The 19229-nt window shown below is 44.0% G+C and overlaps 1 protein-coding gene across 1 annotated transcript in view; it reads left to right on the top strand.

The window, feature by feature from the left end:
• The window catches only part of CYYR1 (cysteine and tyrosine rich 1), a 78325-nt gene extending 65817 nt beyond the window's left edge, over positions 1-12508 (top strand). Inside the window, exons 3-4 of the mRNA XM_054047651.1 lie at positions 7158-7315; positions 10909-12508. Coding sequence (XP_053903626.1) covers positions 7158-7315; positions 10909-11042 — 292 coding nt within the window. The 3' untranslated portion in view covers positions 11043-12508. The remainder of the gene's footprint in view (positions 1-7157; positions 7316-10908) is intronic.
• Positions 12509-19229: the final 6721 nt, after the last annotated feature.

The following is a 19229-nucleotide window of genomic DNA, read 5'->3' as shown; positions in this document are numbered from 1 at the left end:
CCTCTACATTGTTTTGTATGTTCAAGTAGGGAGGGGTGTTCAATAGCCACAATTACTCTGAAGCAAATCTAAGCTATGGATCGTCTGCATTTTATGCTTCAGAGGCACACAAGCCACAGTGTAAAGTAGATGTCACTGGAAATATAGTATTTGTTTCATTAATCAAGGTTGAAATTCACCTCATTAGCATAAATCCCAAGTTATCAAGTTTCTGCAGGGGAATGAAGTCAAGTAGGTGAAATCTACCCCCCTCAGTGTAGAATATGGGTGTGGAGCTGTAGTACAGTCACTGTCCTGTCCTCAGTAGTCACTACTGTAGCCTGCGAGTTAGAGCAGTGGTGCCCAAACTTTTCCAGTCAGGCCCCCCTTACCATTCTCAGAATTTAATGCACCAGCGCAGACATGAGGGTGGCAATACCCCGGCCAGAAGCTGCCGCGCTCCAGCTGCCCAGCAAGGAAGGCAGTGCCACCGCCAGTAACAACGCAGTAGTAATGGGAGACAATGCTGTTGCTGGTGGCGGTGCTGCCTTCAGCGTTGGGCTGCCAGAGAGTGGCAGCTGCTGGCTGGGGCATTCATGTTGTTTGCAATGTGGGAGGACAATTTTTTTTTAAACCCACTCCCATCCCGCAATACCCAATTATTTTTTTTATCCCACTCCCATTATTATGGCAGCAGCTCCTGAGGGACCCAGGGGATCCCAGTTTCTTCATCTTCCCCGCCCTCCCCCGAGAACCTCTTGTGCCCTCCCCCCTGTTTACGCAGCAGTGAGTAAGGCTACATCTACACTACGGGGGGGGGTCGATTTAAGATACGCAAATTCAGCTACGCGAAGAGCGTAGCTGAATTCGACGTATCGCAGCCGACTTACCCCGCTGTAGGGATGGCGGCAAAATCGACCTCTGCGGCTTCCAGTCGACGGCGCTTACTCCCACCTCCGCTGGTGGAGTAAGAGCGTCGATTCGGGGATCGATTGTCGCGTCCCAACGGGACATGATAAATCGATCCCTGAGAGGTCGATTTCTACCCGCCGATTCAGGCGGGTAGTGTAGACCCAGCCTTAGAGTAGTAGCTGCTGCCCCTCTGCCATTTGTGCAGGGCATTAAGGCCATTGCATTCACATAGTACCCAGTTCTGTGGTCATTTTTCCTCTGATCCGCCCATTAACACCCTCTGTGACAGCCTACGTAGGCTGTTAGCGAAACCTCCTATGTGGTGAATGTGAGGTTCAGAGGCTTCTTGGATCACTATTTACTGGCAGCCTCCCTGTACAGCCCAGCAGACGATCTGAAAAGATTCTGTGGGCCTTGCACCAGCAGAAATGTTGACTGGTAAAATGTAAATGTGGTGTTAGTGATGGGGGAAGGAAACTTGTCTTTTGAATATTTTATTGTTACCCCCAAGGATGTCCTTTGGAATTTCTCTTTTTTACAAAAAAAAATCTTTTCTTCTCCCCCCTTTACATTTCTGTATACTCTTTTTCCGTCGCTATTTCAATGGCTATATTTTTTCCCCTCTAGCCATATCTTTTCTATGAAGGACCTTGCATACGGTTTCCTTTAAACTGTTGTACTTCAAAGTTTTCTCTTTCCTTCAAATCTTCCTAGTTGCTATGTGATGCTGCTGTGCAGTTTCTAGGCCTTCCTTTGCTTTGCTGTCCTTTTTCTCTAAAGACACTCCGCCTTGATGAAACTTGCAGTGGTGATAGTATGAAAAATGTCATCTGTATCCTCTTAGTACTGAGTGAAAGAGAGAGAGAGAGAGCATGCATTTTATAATATAAAAGTTGATAAATTTCTTTATAGGGTATTTAATTGAACAGGAACATGAAAATGGCATTGAAAAAGATTTGGCCATGTCAGAAGGGTAAATAAATAGATTTATGATTTTGCTTTATACATTGTAGCCATACCAAAGGTTATCCACAAAGTGAACAAGTATTTATTTTTACATCATATCCACAGAACAGTCATTCCAACACACTAGTCATGTCAGGACTTGATTCTGAGAGTTTTAGCCTTTTGGAGCCTGATTTTCAGAAGTGCAGAGCACTCAGAGCTCCAGCTGAAGTCAGTGGGAGCTATGGGGGCCCAGCACCTCTTAATAGCATGTTCTTACTGTTCAGCTGATTAGCAGATAGCACTTTAATGCTGTAACACTCTCTTCAAAATCCTCTTAATCTTCTTCTTCTTTTTTTTTTTTTTTTTTTTACAAATGAAGTACTTGGCTCACATAATAATGTAAAATGCATGACCCGTGGGTCTGATTCAGCGGGCTTTGGATCAGCCCCTACTTGAACAGAGAAGACATTTGAGTGTAGGCAGCTCCTTCTCCATGTCTCATGCTGTCACTAACAAATTGTCTAAAAGCTAGTCTCTAAACACCACGTTAATGCAAAATCTGACTTCATAAATAGAAACAAAAATGGATAGCAGGGGTGAAAGTAGAAATAGGAACTTACCAGTACTGGGCTGGGTTAGGGCCGGCTCTGGCCCCCGGAAGGGGCGGGGCCTCAGGCGGAAGGGGCGGGGATGGGGGTCGGAGCCAGCCCCGGCCCGCCCTCTACCAATAAGTGCCCTCCCTCTCCCCCGCCGAGGAGCAGCGGGGGCTCCGGCAGCAGTTTAAAGGGCCCAGGGTTCGGCTGCTACTACCGCCCCGGGCCCTTTAAACCGCTGCCGGAGCCCCCAGCTGCCGCTGCTATCCCAGGGCTCTGGCAGCAGGGCTCCAGGGGCTATTTAAAGGGTCTGGGGCTCCCCTGCCTCTACCGCCCTGGGCCCTATAAATAGCCACCGGAGCCCTGGGGTAGCAGCGGCGGCAGGGCTCCGGCAGCAGTTTATAGGGCTGGGAGGCTCAGAATCACCTCTTTGTGGTGAAGAAGAGGCTTCTCTCCCAGGGGAAGAGAGAACAATGTGTGCAGCTGATACATGCGGTGGTGAAACTGGCACTGCCGGGTGAGATTCGTTAGCAGACCCATGCTGTGCAGGGGGAGGAGGCAGCACGGGCTGCTGCTGCTGAATGTTACTGAAAAAATCTAAAATATCCTCAGCAGTTTCCTCCTCACTGTCAGATCTAACTAATTGGGGATAAAGGGGAGCAGAAGGAATTGCTTGAACGGGATTAGGATACACCGGAGCTGAAGGAATCACCCTAGGGGGAAGACAGCTGGATGCCCTGCATCCAAGCTGCAAATGCTGCACTTGAGCTTCCAACTTTTCCTGGGAGTCCTCCAGACTCCGCACTCGAGACTCGTGGAGTCCCTCCGTTGCTTCCTCCCACCAACAGACAAACTGCTCCCACTGTGCATCAGAGGCTTCCGGTGAAGCCAGAGCCTCCCCAAGGTATTTAAGTTTGTCCAAATCAAAGGTACCCTCTAGTGGACATTGTTTAGATGGATTTGCACGCGTGTAAAGATTCCAACTATCTAAATACCTGCAGGTTTTCGGGCCATAATGTACGTACATGAAATAAGCTGGGGTACCCTTAGGGGGTGAAAGGGAAGACTTAGACTGTCCCCCACCCATTTTCCAATCACACACTCAAAAAGGGGAAGGATGCCCTGTCCGCACTAGCAGCTCATAAACTAAGGACTCTCCCTACAGTGTGTTCACACAGGAGTGACTAACGAGGATAGCCATGACCTCCTACACCTCCCTTCAGCAAAGAGTGTCGGCTAATCTCAGAGAGAAAGCGCCGCTTACTCTGTTGCATCCAGTGAGATGGTCAGACTGTCAGTGGCTCACATGGAGAGGAAAAGGGAAGGGAAGATGGGTGCACACACTCCTAGACCCAGGTAGCCTCCTCGCCGGACGATGCCAGGCCGAGTCAACCTACATGGGTCGGATCTCCTAAAGATCCTCTAGTTACCGGGCTTGCGTTAGAGTAGTTCTGGTCACGAGCCAAAAGACTTCGCAGAGTACTCTGGGCGTCTTCTGGTAACACTCAATTCACACTGTGTACACACACACACACACACACACACACACACAGACTACACACACCAACATACCAAGGCCTTATACCAGGTACTACTCCTGAGTACCTCCAGGTACTATTCCCAAGTACCTTGATGCATCACTTGAGGTGGTAAAAACCCCTCCGGAGGCAGTAACAACTCCTCAATACAGGTGCAAACCCTATGCACCTAGCATATGCTTACAGGGGGCGGCAAACAATTCCCCTATTACGCCGCTCAGCATCTGACCTTGCTGCACAGTCAATAAGTTCGGATGGCGTGAGCCCAACAGGGGCAGACGGCCCCACGGACATTCCTCCTCTGACACCCCAATAGAGATTTCAAAAGGTCTCTTACCTCTATTGTGGCGCCATGGGGTTCGAAGGGGAACGATCCGTAGCAGCTGCCGTTGCCTCAGTGGGCGTTGCCATCCCGGACGAGCCCCCAAATTGTTGGAGAAAAACTGAGTTCTCACTATTTTGTTTAGGTACAGCAAGTCAGAAGCTTTATTAACTCTCACATGTGCAGAGGAGAGAGCTAAGCAGGTCTCTCTCAGGTAACTAATTACAGCAAGCATTTATACCTTTCATTACAGAAATAATGAGGGACAGCTGCATTTTGTTTATACATAGGCCATCTTGATATCTCATTTTCCTCACTTGTTTTGACTCTTGCCAACATACAATATTTTCTATACCTTATCTACACAAGGTCTTCTACACCTTATCTATACTGAGGTCACCATGACTTCTTACACAGTTCTTTCTCACCCGCCTCACACAATCCTCGTTTCTACAAATCTCACGTTATCAGGGTTACAGTTAGTCTGACTCTTGCTAACAAACGTCATGCATTGCAGTTCCCTTCTGTCAGTTCTTTTCTCTGCTTCCACAGGGTTAGACCAATAAAGAGATTTAAGCACCTTTAGACACCTAAATCAAAAATGTCAACCCTCAGAACCCCTGCACAGCTGCTGTCTAACCCTGTAGGTGAATAAAGTCCTTAGGTGTCTACGTTTCCACCAGTAAAGACCTCTACATTTCTGTTGGTGGGCATGCACAAAGCCACCTAATTCCTAATACCACTGAGCTCTAATCCTGGCAGGATTCTCAAACCAGGCAATTCCCTGCCTATCTCAGCTGTAGGGCCTTCTCTGGCAGAGGTTCCTGGGGGCTGTCTACAGGATCAGGCCCCCTACAGAACAAGGAGTTGCCACTGTGCCCATTATGCCCAGTAGTCCAGTTGTTAGAGCATGAGAAATTTGAGGTTTAAATCCCCCCTCTGAGTAATTCAGAACAGGTACTTGAACCCAGGGTCTCCCACATCCCAGGTGAGTGCCCTTATCTTAGTGTTTTATAAAGTACTTTATATATGCATTGGGCCAGTGAGAATGACTCTGTAGCCCAGTGGTTAGGGCACTGTCCTGGGAGACCCCAATTCTAGTCTTCTCTAATAACCATACAAATGTTTTATAAAAAAGTGGAATAGCTTCAACAGGAGAGATTGAGAGAGACTCATCTCAGAATAGCCAACTGTCTGATAGCTATGACACACCTGCAATGTGGGAGGCCTGCTTTCAAGACAGGCAGAGTGGGGACTTGAATCTGGGTTTCCACATCCTGAGCAAGCACTCTAAACGCTGGGCTATTGGCTATAAGGAGGTGCCACCACCACTGTTCTTTGCGGAAAAAGAGCTGGCTTAGGTGCCTACCATCAGGAGAGGGTTCACAGCTGTGAATCCTGATGGGAGTCAGGCATCTAACTCCCTTTGAGGGCATAAGCATTTCCTTCTGGCTAGCCTAGGTAGCTCTTCAGTGTGATGGCCTCTGTGACTCCCATTCTTAGGCACCTGAGTCTCCCACTTTACTGTATAAAGAGCCTGGATGCCTCACTTGGGCACAAAACACTGAGCCTAAGTCCCTTTTGTGGATCTAGAGAGGCCCCTGGATCCATATGTAGACACCTGAATAAATGGTCTGATTTTCAGAAGTGTTGGGCTCTTGCAGTACCATTGACTTCAACTGAAGCAGCTGGGCACTCAGCAGTTTGAAATGCATTCCAGGGCTGACACTTGTGTCTGAAAACCAACACATTATAAACCCTGTTTTATTTATGACTTTCAGGTTTTCGCAATGCTTTCTTTATTCTCTGCATTGCAAGATATCCTATTGTAGCTTATTTGTTATTGACAAAGTATCAAATTAGAAGACATAAAATATACATAACAGTATCCACAAGGTTGCTATCTAGAATCCTGGTTTGAAAGTAAAATGATGCACAGAATAAAAATATTCAGTAAACTGCGGTTTCTCTTTGTAAAAGTCACGACTATCAATGCCTATCTCGCAGGTTGTGCATGCTTCACTGATTGCGCAGAATAACAAGACTGAGTGAGCCAGGGTGTATCATAAGGGCTAATGTTGGGCTTCAATATCAGGAGCTCTTCATGTATACCTAAAAGAAGAATTTTGACCCAAAGTGTAAGTGCAACAGGGCTTCCTTCTTCCAAATGGTTTGGAACTACTGTCTGATTAATCACTGTGGGGGGAAAGGTAATGGGTAAATTGAGCCTCTATGACTGTTGTTTTGTTTTAATCATTGTGCAAGTATACATGCTGGATGCACCAGAAGATGTGGGAAAGAATGACCAAATTGAATTTGTTTCTTATTGTTCACAATAGAGAAGGTTCTTCTAAATCTGGAGTTGGATAAGTACACAATTCTGTGTACTAAAAAAACGTTCTGACCCAAAATATAGCAAAGACCAGAACAGTGCAGATGGAAACATACCATGCCAGCACCTTGGGATGCCCTTGGAATTACTATGGGAAACTTGACCTTTTTCTAAAGAGAAAAGAACAGTGATTTTCCTTCTAGGGGAAAAACTGCATAAAGGGGTGGAGGAGAAAATGTCCTGCACAATATTTAAGTCATTTATGCCTGCCCTGGAATGAGACAATTTAACATACAGTAAATCAGGAGAATGACCTGGCTCAATGTTCTAAGTGACTTTGAATTAACTGTCTCATTTTGTGTGTGTCTGGGATCTTCATGTTTGTTTAGATGCTGTGATGGGTTGATTTCTGTGGTATTTCCAATAATCAATACGCATTTTTGTTTAAAATGAGGAACGCTGAAGAGGAAAGGATTTCTTTCTTTAAACTGCCTTTGGCTGAAACTGACTGCATATTTCCTCTTACATTGCAGAGGCACAGCAATAGCAGGGATTGTATTTGGTATCGTATTTATAATGGGAGTGATTGCCGGCATCGCCATCTGTATCTGCATGTGCATGAAGAACAACCGTGGGACGCGAGTAGGGATCATCAGGACTACGCACATCAACACCATCAGCACCTATCCAGGTGAGGATGCAAAGTTACTCCTTCATAAGATTGCCAAAGAATTCCATAGGAAATGTTCATAATAGAGCTATCTTCTTTAATCATTATGATTTCATAGCAGTGGCAATTTTAGTGGGGGTTCATGGAGTCAATTTTACCCACAGAAATCATGAACCCCCCACTAATGCCGCAAACCTGAGTGGTGCTGCAACCCTGGCCACCCCATTGCAACACCCAGAACAGGGAGCCAAGCCCCCCCCCCCCCCCCCCAGGACAGGATCCTCTGCTACAGGTTGAGTGTGGACCAGGCTCACTCTCCAACACCTCCCTCCCCATCTTCAGGCCTCCTCTCCAGGCCAGGATTAGGGGTGTTGTGGTCACAGGTGGTCGGTGCCCCTCTTGACTACAATAAGAAGAGTTTAGTTAAGTGCAGCCATTGAATGGGGAGATTACAGCCACTCTTGGTTCATAGTCAGTAAAATAAAGATGTCAACAAAGGACAGCTGTTCCCAATAACTGAGGGCATGTCTACACTGCAATTAAAACTGGTCTGTGCCAATGGACTTGGGCTCGCGGGGCTGTTTAATTACAGTGCAGACATTCGGATTCGGGCTGCAACCCGAGTTCTTGTACCCTTCCACCTTGCAAGGTCCCATGGCCCAGGCTCCAGCCTGAGCCCAAATGTCGACACTACAACTAAGCAACCCCACGAGCCTGAGTCATTTAGCACAGGCCAGCCATGGAAATCTAATTGCAGTGTAGACATACCCTAAGATACTTCAACAACTACTCCAGAGCAGTGTAAAGTGCACCCTGCCATCCCATCAAATGTTCAAGAGCTGGGTGGGTGTGGTTTCCGTGCTTGGGGAAGGTCTATACAATGGAAAGGAAGTGTTTAAATAATTTAATAGTTTCTGCATCTCAAGCTTCTGGAAACCTAACGTTGCAGATTGGCCTGAATTCACAACTGCAAGGGGTTTTGGAAGAGGAAATCTCGATGTGGATCATTTTGCATTGTTCCACCCAGATCATATCAGAGGGCAGATTTTGCTGATCCACATCCCCCTCTGAACGGTTTGCTGAGCCACACACCCCACAAAGTTCATTTCCCCAGACCTTCTCTTGTAGGCTCCTTGGAGCAGAAATTGTCTCCTCTTGCTTCTCTGACGCACCTAGAACCCTTTTGAATGCTTAGTAAAGAATAATAAATTTTATTTCAAACACATGAACATTAATATTAAAATATACACTTCATTTCCAAGTTACAGGCTACGTAGTCAATCCCTAAAATACTGTGCATGGTTTGCTATGGAAAATACAAATGCTACTAAACTAAATATATTCTAGTTTTCCACCATCCAGCCCTTTCTTAATGGCTTTGTGTTACTTAAGGAATAATGATCATGATGGCAGGGCATGCAAGGCAATCAGTTGTCTATCATGTTGGTTTCATGTCAAAGTGAAGCCAGGGCATTTGATAACCACCAACCCCGTTTATAGGGGTATGTTCCAATATCAGAAATGGATACCTGTGATACAATAAGGCTGAAAAACAGCACAAGAAGCCATGACCGAGAGAGAGAGGGAGATCTTGTTATATTGTCTCAGGAGAATGTGAAAGTACCATGCAGTTGATTTTCCAGATATCAGATTAGGGAAATTGCTTTGGTGAATATTTTTTTAAGGACAGGTCTTTTTAAAATAAAATAAAATTAAAAAAAGCTGATGTGTAAGTAGGAGATTGGCCAGGTCCTGTAAACAAAATCTTTTCAAGATAAAAATACTCCTTGTGGCATGGAAACAGTAGAATCACATAAAGTACACTGAAGGGCCCATTCCTGGAACATCTTATGTGCCTCCTGCAAATTCCAGGGGTGGGAGTAGAAGGCTCTTAACACTTGGCAGGATTAAGTCCTTAATGCTAAGAACTGTCTGTGAAAATGTACAAGCGCTTTTTAAATATTATTAAATGTTTGTATTCACATGCTTAGAGGCAATCCCTGCACCGAAGAGCTTACAGCCTACAAAAAAAATATCAGTTGTATGACCTGGGCTAGTATCTTATTTTACGCTCTAATTTTGGCAACTTTATTGAAATTACCCTAATAAGGGTTTTGTGTTTATATATTTTATGAACAATAAAATCAGTCATGCTGCACTACAGGAATTCCCCTTGCCTTAGAAATGGGATTCTGTACCATACTTGGGTTCAGCAGCAAAGATAATGCCACTCCAGACTATACTATTTTTGCCTGACAATCTCCCCGTTCCACTACATAGTTAGTATTTGTGCATGTGTCCATATTGCAGTGTCATGTACTCAATGTATCTATCTTCCCCCTCACTCCCATTCTTTCCAGCTGCACGAAACTTAGCTATAATCATCCTCATTATAGAAACATTGCTTTGCATAACATAGAGAGTTGAGTAATAGAGTATTCTAGTACTCATTACGATTCTCAATCATGAATTGCTAAAGAGCAAAGTTAGTATGCAAAAACAAAATGGAGGTCTCTAGACCTCTTTTCTCACTGTGTTTCATCCTTGTCTCCTGCTGGAGATGAATGGACATTTTAGTTCTCCATTTTCCCTGTCCCTGATATGAATATCCTTCCAGGGGGAGGCTCTGTGCTTCAGCAAAAGCAGTTTTTGGAGGATGGCGCAGACTCTGAGAAACTATTTCTCCCACCCTACCTAGGAGCTGTCTTTGAGATAGGTGGCAAGCTATGGAAATCTCTTCCTTCTGTCTCAACTTCAGCTCTGAGTAGATTTTGGGGAAGTGCCATTATCTCTCCTTTGCACTAGGATCTGATTTTCCTCTGCATTGCACACAGCCTGGGTTCACATCCTCTCACTATCATCAGGCAGTCCAACCTCTTATCAATGTAGCCTCAAGTTGGGGAGGTGGGACATCTCCATGATGAGACATGGGGCTGTGAAGAACCACACACTAGGGCAGTAGTTTTCAAACTTTTTTCTGGCAACCCAGTTGATGAAAATTGTTGATGCCCGCGACCCAACAGAGTTGGGGATGAGGGGTGTGGGAGGGGCTCAGGGCTGGTGCAGGGGTGAGGGCTGCGAGGTGGGGCTGGGAATGGGGGGGTTCAGGGTATGGGAGGGACTTCTAGGCTGGGGCAGGGAGTTTCAGTGCGGGAGGGGGTCAGGGCTCTGGGGTGGGGCTAGGGATGAGGGGATTGGGCTGCAGGAGGGGGCTCTGGGTTTGTGGGGGCTCAGGGCTGGGGCAGGGGGTTGGGGTGCAGGAGGGGGTCAGGGCTGGGGGTGCAGGCTCTGGGGTGGGGCCAGGGATAAGGAGTTTAGGGTGCAGGAAGGGACTCCAGATTTGGGGGCACTCAGGGCGGCTCCCCATCAGCGTCCTGGAAACAGTCAGCAGCAGGTCTGGCTCCTAGGCGGAGGCGCACATGCAGCTCCACGCGTCTCTCACCCACAGGCACCACCCCTCCCAGTTCCCATTGGCCGGGAACCTCAGAGAAGACCTCAGGCTTTGTCCCACAATGCGCAGAGCTATTTGCTACTGGAAACCTTCCCCACCTAAATAATATTGATATGGTTAAATTATACTTTTCAAACTAATTCTGCTTCTCTTTCACTTTCAGTGGCTCCTCCACCTTATAGTTATGAATATGAGATGGAATACGCAGCAGACCTACCTCCACCTTACACTCCAACTCCACAGACTTCAGTACAGTGTCCACCACCTCCTCCTTACCCTGGATATTCAGGGAAATAAGTAATGGGCTTTAAAGAGACATAAAGTGCCTGTTGAATCAGCCAGCACATTATGGACAGATCTTGTTGGCTCAGGAGCAAATAGGATGGGGCCTACATCCACATATGCTGTCTGGTGTTCGTGTAATGGAAGATAGTTGCTGTGGCTCAGGATGACTTCTAAAGGGTGAAGAAAAGTATAGTCCATCCCAGATCACTGTAATTCACAAATAAACTAAAGCACAATAAAAGAAACAGCTACTAGGACTTAGGGCCTACTCAAAAGTGGTTAGCATCATCCAAAATTCTGCTGGCTTTCTTTAGCAACCTGTTAAAGTGAACTGGAATACTATTTTTCCATTTAAAGCAATGTATGATAAAAAGGGTTAATAAGCTTCCTCTTCAGAGCATGAGATACAGTAGTTGGGGTCTATTCTGGGAGGAAAATTGCAATTGTTGTCTACAAGCCTGTATCATATCTTTCCTTGAAGTGGTGCAGATAAGGAAGAACAAGAAAGACAGAAGCTACTTATTGACTTCCATTCCAAAATAGGAATACCAGATAACTTGTTCAGCATAGCAGTATTTAGGATCTGATAGGTATATTGCAAACAAGAATTTTATTAAAGTCTTTCAGTAGCCAAAATTTGACTACTGTAACTACTTTTGACCAAAACACAGGGTATTTTAAGTGCCTACTTTTAAGGAGATTAAGTCTGGTTTATAGCCTATAATCTAAGTATACAGAACATTTTTGTATGTAGCGTTCACTATAAATTATAGACAAATCTTTTTATATGGATTTAAATACTGTATACAGATTTTTTCAGGTCACTAGATAATACTTTAATTTTGAAAGTAAATATAGATTCAGCAAAATCCTGAAATAGTTTTGGAGGGAAAAAACCCAAGGTTATTAAGGCTTCATATATTTTTCCTGAAGTTTGATTGTTGATTAAATTGTATGAAGATTGTAATTGAACATTTGTTCTGACAAGCTAATAGTCAACATAAAGGAAGATGCATGCAGAGGGACTGTAAATGTTGCTGTCAACAGGGAAGATAGGGGAATGAGTTGTCTTGGTTATTTAAAAGTGATTGGGCTCCATAGATTGAAAGGGAGATCAGAGTTGGATTTACCATCCTGTTTAAGAACTGCACACACAAATTAGGGGTATATGCAGTTCTGTCCTGATCTCTTCTCTTTCAGAATCACTTTGCAGGCATTGTTGGTGAATGTCCTTCATTAGAGAGTTGTTGGAACAAAAACACCAACATGGATTTTTCTATTTGAATTTACTATTGTGTAACATTTACAGCTGTTGTATGGGCTTTTTATGGCTTCCTTCATTATTTGTATGCTCCACAACTTATGTAAAAAGTAGAAGAGGAAAAATGATGTAACATATCAAGAAGTTATGGTGACCAGAATGCACAAAGCTGCGGAAACAGCCTTTTTTATGCATATAAACTCCAGGTTAATCATGATTCTTAAGGCTCAGAATGTGTTTATTTGAAAACTAGCACATAGCCCTCAGCTGGAAACTTTCATGGGCATTCAATGTGTTACAAATTAAAAAGAAAGGTGATTCACCAAGGACCTGAACCAAAGCCTATTGAAGTCACTAGAAAGACTCCCATTGACATTATTGGGCTTTGAATTAGGTTCCAAATGAGGAACACTTTAGGTGTTTAGGCCCTGATTCGGTAAGGTTCTGGGCGCTAGTGTAGCGTTAAGCACATGAATGATCTCATAGACTTCAGTGGGAGTACTCACATGCTTACAGGTATTCACAAGCTTAAATACCTTGTTGAATCAAGGCCTTAATAACTGTCTTTGCTAGTATTTTGGAGTAGTATTTGTCCCTTCCAGTTTGGGCAGTTTTACCCTCCTGAAAAGTCTACCTGAAGGCATAAAAGACTTTATTCTCAACAGAATGTGTTTCGAAGGGCTGTTACATGGCCTTTGGCCAAACCAAGCATTGTGTACTAATTAAATTTTGTAATCTATTCAGAGGAAATTGGACTATCCCACAGAACTTGGTTGTAGTGAGTTTCATAGCGCCTTCAACAAAGAATGGAGATTTTATTCTTATTCCTTTTGGTGCTGTACAGTCTAATCCAAAATTATCTGATTTTTAAAGTTAATCCAGCTCTCGGCTGGAGTAATAATGGTGTGTCACATTAGCCATTAATATGGCTGCTCACAAGGGACAGGCAGCTGTTCCTAGATAGAGCCTAAAATATACTTGACAGTAGGATTCCTGATTATAATATTTTGGCTTCCCCTAGTCATGACCATCTGTTAGGATAATGGCATGTCTGCCAATATACCAGTCTTAGCTAGTGGTCAACCTGCATAACAGAGCAAGCATCATATTCTCTGCATGAAGTCCTTCCTCTCCCATAGCAATGCCACAGTAGTAACCCATGCCTTTTTACAGCTGGTCACACCTGATGATGCTTTTTATGCCAAAGTAATTGCCCATGGGAGAGGAAGGTACGAATGAAATGAGTACTTTTCCTTCCCTCATTTCTGGATTTTCTGTTCTGTAACAATGTACATGCATATACAAATACATCTCGGGGAGCAGTTTTACCATTCCATTTTTATTTGATGAGCTCATGCTACATTGTACTTTTAACCTCTTACAGTTTCCTGAACAGAAAAGAGAAATCTAAATGTCTCCTGAATCATAAATCTTCCCTCATCATAAAGATCTATCTTATAGTGACATTAGTCAGAACAAATAATAAAGCACATCTCTTATGGGAAGAGGCATTTCTGGTAATTAGTGAGAAATCATTGGTCAAGAGACCCACAGTTTAAGTCGCGGCTTTGAGATTGCACATGTCACTGATGGTATCATGTTGTAAAGATTGTCCTGGTGGATAAGGTGTATAGATTGCATAAGTAGCTCATGTATTTAGGACAAAGGTGGGCAAACTATTGCCTACAGGCCACATCTGGCCCGTTGGACCCTCCTGCCCGGCCCTGAGCTCCTGTACCGGGAGGCTGGCCCCTCCCCTGCTGTTCCCCCTCCCCCGCAGCTTCAGCTCGCCCTGCTGCTGGCGCAATGCTCTGGGAGCCAGGGCTGCAAGCTCCTGGGGCAGCACAGCTGCAGAGCCGCGGCCTGACCCGGTGTTCTGTGCTGGCTCCAGCCAGGTGGCACGGCTGCTTGTCCTGGTCTCTGGGCAGCGCAGCTGTAGCGCCGCCAGCCACCGGTGCTCCAGGCAGCGCGGTAAGGAAGCGGGGGGGTTGGATAGAGGACGGGGAATTCAGGGTGGTGGTCAGGGGGCGGGAGTGTGGATAGGGATCGGGGCGGTCAGAGGGCGGAGAACAGGGGGGTTGAATAGGGGCAGGGCTTCCCAGGGAGCAGTCAGGAAGGAGGGGGGAATTTGGATGGGGTGGCAGGGGGCAGTCGGGGGCAGGGGTTCTGGGGGCAATCGGGACAGGGAGAAGAGGTGGTTGGATGGGGCAGAGGTCCTGGGGGGGGGAACGTCAGGAATGAGAGCAGAGGTTGGATGGGGTGGCAGGGAGCAGTCAGGGGCAGGGAACAGGGTGGATTGGATGGGGCAGGAGTCCCAGGTGGCCTTCAGGGGACGAGAAGCAGGAGAAGTCGGATGGGGGCGGGGGCTGGGCCATGCCTGGCTGTTTGGGGAGGCACAGCCTCCCCTAACTGACCCTCTATACAAATTTTGGAAACCCAATGCAGCCCTCAGGCTAAAAAGTTTGCCCGCCCCAGATTTAGGAGGGCAATCTTAGAAATTCATTTTAGCATCTCACAGAAATAAACAGATCCTTTTGTTTGATGGGTCCCCAGTAAGCGAGAGCCTTGGGGTGCACACTTCATACATTAATTTTCTCATAAAACTTTTGGGCCATATCAGAGGATGATTCAATGTCTCATAACTGATTTACATTATCCCTTGCCCTGGCTGATTGCAGAATGAAGCATAAGACTGCTCCTTTCCTGCAAGTCAGCTGGAATTTTATCACTGAAGGAGTATACATCAAGCCCTATCAAAGCAGATGATGATGTATCTATATACAAATGAGTACTTTTGGAGTGTTTGAGAAGAGGTTAAATGGCCTTCTTAAAGCAAACTGAGGTGCATGTACAATATAAGCAGATTGGCGGGTTTATTAAATGTAAGCAACATGGCAAAGAAACAGTTGCTGCATAACAAGAAAGAAGAGTTTCACCATCTTAAATAGGCACAGAGTTGAATTTAATTGAATTCAGAACTTCTGGCTATGTAGCACTTATTAAAGATCTTAGTTTGATCAGTGCTACATACCATTATCATTTTCTCCACTGTGTATCTTGTTTATACCTCAAGCTTTATTTTCTTTGCATGAATATTTTTAAAAAAGTCTTTTTAGATTAACTGATTTTTTCTGCAAAAAGACAATGACAACAGCTAAAACCTAATATAACATCTGAAATGAAGAACTGGTATTAAAATGGAAATATGCCTTTTGACACCTTCACTGCTCAAAGCCCTTAAGTATTTAGGGAACTGGGGTAAAAATCTGTCTGGGGATTGGTCCTGCTTTGAGCAGGGGGCTGGACTAGATGACCTGCTGAGGTCCCTTCCAACCCTGATATTCTATGATTCTATTGCTGGTCAGGAGTCATTTATTCACCATGATCTGACTAACTTGCAAATGAATGGATTAAAGTAAAGATGGCTTGCATGTAGTCACATCTACTTTCACATCCCTCAGTCCAAGGTCCTACAGTGTGTTCTAATGAGAGAAAGAATATTAGAATACAGTTTATGGCAGATGATGAATAATTGGTCTGTCTATTAATCTCTTAACCTGGCAGTGGACGATGCCACTAATTTGGGTTGGCATTGACCGTCTTGCCTTCACTGCTTGCCTTGGTGAATCATATGTTGAGTCTCCATGCTCCAATTCTCATTGCAGCCTCCACTAACTCCACTTTAACTCATGACTTCTGTGCTGACTTAGCTGTGAAGGGCAAGGTTTCCTATGCCAAAATTATAGTAGCTGCTTCCATGAGCTACTCACTTGGTTCTGTAGTTTAGCACATCCACTTAGAGGTTACCTGAGACATGGTTGATGCTGTGTATTAGAATCTACATGATGCTGCTGATGAGAGCTGCATGTGCTCTGACACCCAAGACTGATGAGTCGTCCTTTGTGGAACAGGAAAGAATGTGCGGTACTCCCTCGGTCATTTATTAGTAAGTATAGCAAATCATTATTCATTGCACTAACTTCATTTTTATTTGGTATTTCTTTATCTTCATACACAGTAAGGCACTCACAAACAAGTATCTCTTTAGACACCATTCTGCTCCCAGAGTATATTCTAGCAATAGCAAGAGAAATCTATTTAAGCATTAATGACCCATTTGGGGGATTTTACAGTTAGGTAATGATCAGTTAAAGGAGTTAAAAGGTCAAGGCAAAGACATAGGAAGTTAAATGTACTTGACTATCATTACTTAAATAACACACTCCAATGAATAGCTCATTAGTGGTAATATAAACTTTTCTTAATGAAAAATTAAAGGATTTACTCTTTTAATGTTGATTAGTGTGAAAGCGTAATGGGGAATGTTTAGCAATTTTAGCAAATTTGGAGGCCAGATTCTCAATAATGCCACAATGCAAAGATGATAATGCTTCATAATGCAAGTAAGTCGATAGTAACAATGTTCTATTGTCAAAATACATCCTTCCAATTTAAAGCTAATATTCCCAAGACCTTTTGTTAAACCACAGCAATATTTTTATGGATTGGGATAGTTCATAAAGTGCTAGTGGCCATGTATTAGAATAATAATAATTAATAGCATTTTATATTTCTATAGCATCTTTCGTTCTAAAGGATCCCTGAATGCTTTACTAACTAGATATACAGGAATCTTTCAACCACCACTGAACTGTATTCAACCATGGAATGAAACAGGACATGTATTTAAGAGCACAGTGTAACGGTACATGACAGTTTGGGACAGGAAGCAAAGAAAAATGCCTTAATCCCTTGAAACTGCACACGGAATTAAGGTAGATGGAATGTATTTATCCAAATAGGAATTTGCTCTGGAAATCAGGGTCTGCACAAGAAATCTTGAGAAAAGAAGTATGACTGGAGTCTTTGATGACAGCAAGTGGTCACTATTACTGTGTTATTTTTATTTATCAATGCATGTATTTTTGTTGCAGTAATGCCTAGAGGCCTCAACCAAGATCAGAGCCCCAATATGATCTACATCCACATTGTAAAACTGTCCATGCCTTTAAGACTTTGCAATGTACACACAATGGTAAAAGAAATAAAGTATTATTATTATTATTTTTTATTTTATTTTACAAATGGGGAACTGAGGCACAGAGAAATTAAATGGTCAAAACCTTTGTATTACATATAATCCAAAAGAGAGATTAATATTAACTATAATATTTTACTAAAGGAAAATCAGAAAACTACAGATATCTATTAAAATATCCACATATAACTGGTACAGTGGAAATAGTCCATAGAAGGATTTGGGAAACTCAGATTCAGGAAGGTGATAATAGAAGGTATTGGTGTCAATAAATAGATGAATAATACTTACCTGCCTCATCGATCTGTGGTAAGAATTAAATAGTCAATATTTATACAGTGTTTGAGAATGAAAGTCATTATGTAAATTTTAATTATTATGGTTATGCCACCCATGACTCAAAAATATTATTTCCAATCACAGTGAATGAGGAGGCCCTTTGGGCACTACACAATGCGAATAATAACTCAGAAGGATTAACTAAAACCTACAGAGATGAAAGAAAACCACAGCTTGAGAGGGTTGGTAAGGACAATGCTTCACTATTAATGTAAAATATGGGGCCAGATACTCAGCTGGTGTAATTTGGCCTAGCTCAACTGAAGTCAATGGAACTTGTCTTATTTACATCAACCCAAGATCTGGTCTCTAGGCTACAATAGAAGGAGAATCCATTGAAAACCACTTCATAGTCTTCCTTGCCTAAGTGCCCAATCCTTACAATGAGCTCTTCCCTAAACCTGCATGAAGCTATTGTTGAGATCCCTTTTTTCCACATAAGTGGTGACTGAGCCATCTTTACCTTCAGTCATTCCATAACTTTTACAACACTTACAAAGACATATATTCACTTTCTAGAATGTGATCAGAACAAACTCCCCAGGTCCTCTAAAGGTAAGTTCCAGTTTTCTCTCAACAAGTAATATACCACATTCTTTGAAACTCCTCATCTGAGAGAAAATAACCTAGAAAACAGGTTTTCTTCAGACAGTTTTTCTCAGATCACTTGATCTTTTACCTTGAACTATGACTTGTGTCATTTCCCTACCTCCCTATATTTTCCTTTACATCTGGAAATTAGGCAATTCTTCTTTAACTCCTGCCCTCAAATGACAGCAAAGCAAACACAAAATTACAAGAAGCTGGGAAACAGTCTGATGTGGCTTTGTCAATATCATGAACTTTACTTCAGTGCTTGTCAAAGGTGGCAGATTGAGAGTCCTGTAGACCTCCATTCATCCATAGAAAAAGTAAAGCTGAGGTACTGGCAGGACAAATTTCTTGCCACTACTCCACCAGTGTGCTTCCACCTAGACATGAAGATACCACCTCTGCGGCTCTACAGATGAAAAGTACTATTTAAATGTTACATTCTATTGCTAAAGGATTAGTCGATTTAAGCCCTGATTCAGCAAAGCACTTAAGCACATTCTTAAGTGCTTTACTGAATAGGAATGGATTCACCCACATGTTTAAAGTTAAACATGTACTTAAATGTTCTGCTGAATTAGCACTTTAGACTTCATGCTAAATCAGTCACTGGGGAACTTGGCCAGCTCTGTGGGCAAAGGGCAGTCTCCCACTCAACCCAGGCTAGGCAGAGTCATCTCAGCCCCCTCCCTGAAGCAGGACTGGCCTCTTTCCCCCATCTCCGTGAGGAGAGCAATGCCAGAAGGACAGTGCGCCAGATGGAAGATCATGTCTGAGTTCCTGGAGCCCACCCAGCATCCACCCACCCATCCAGCAGCCACCCCTCTGACTGTGGAGCTTAGATGCCTCCTCCCCCTCTGCTTCTCCATGGGTCACAGCATAGACACTGCCAACACCAGAGCGTGCGGTAAAGGGCCTTTGGGCCCACCTCCCCGCTCTGCTGCCACTTCTGTAACAGGCCTCTCAAAGG

The sequence above is a fragment of the Malaclemys terrapin genome, chromosome 1 (assembly GCF_027887155.1).
Source record: "Malaclemys terrapin pileata isolate rMalTer1 chromosome 1, rMalTer1.hap1, whole genome shotgun sequence".
NCBI classification, from domain to species: Eukaryota; Metazoa; Chordata; order Testudines; family Emydidae; genus Malaclemys; species Malaclemys terrapin.
This window is presented reverse-complemented; position numbering and strand designations above follow the sequence as displayed.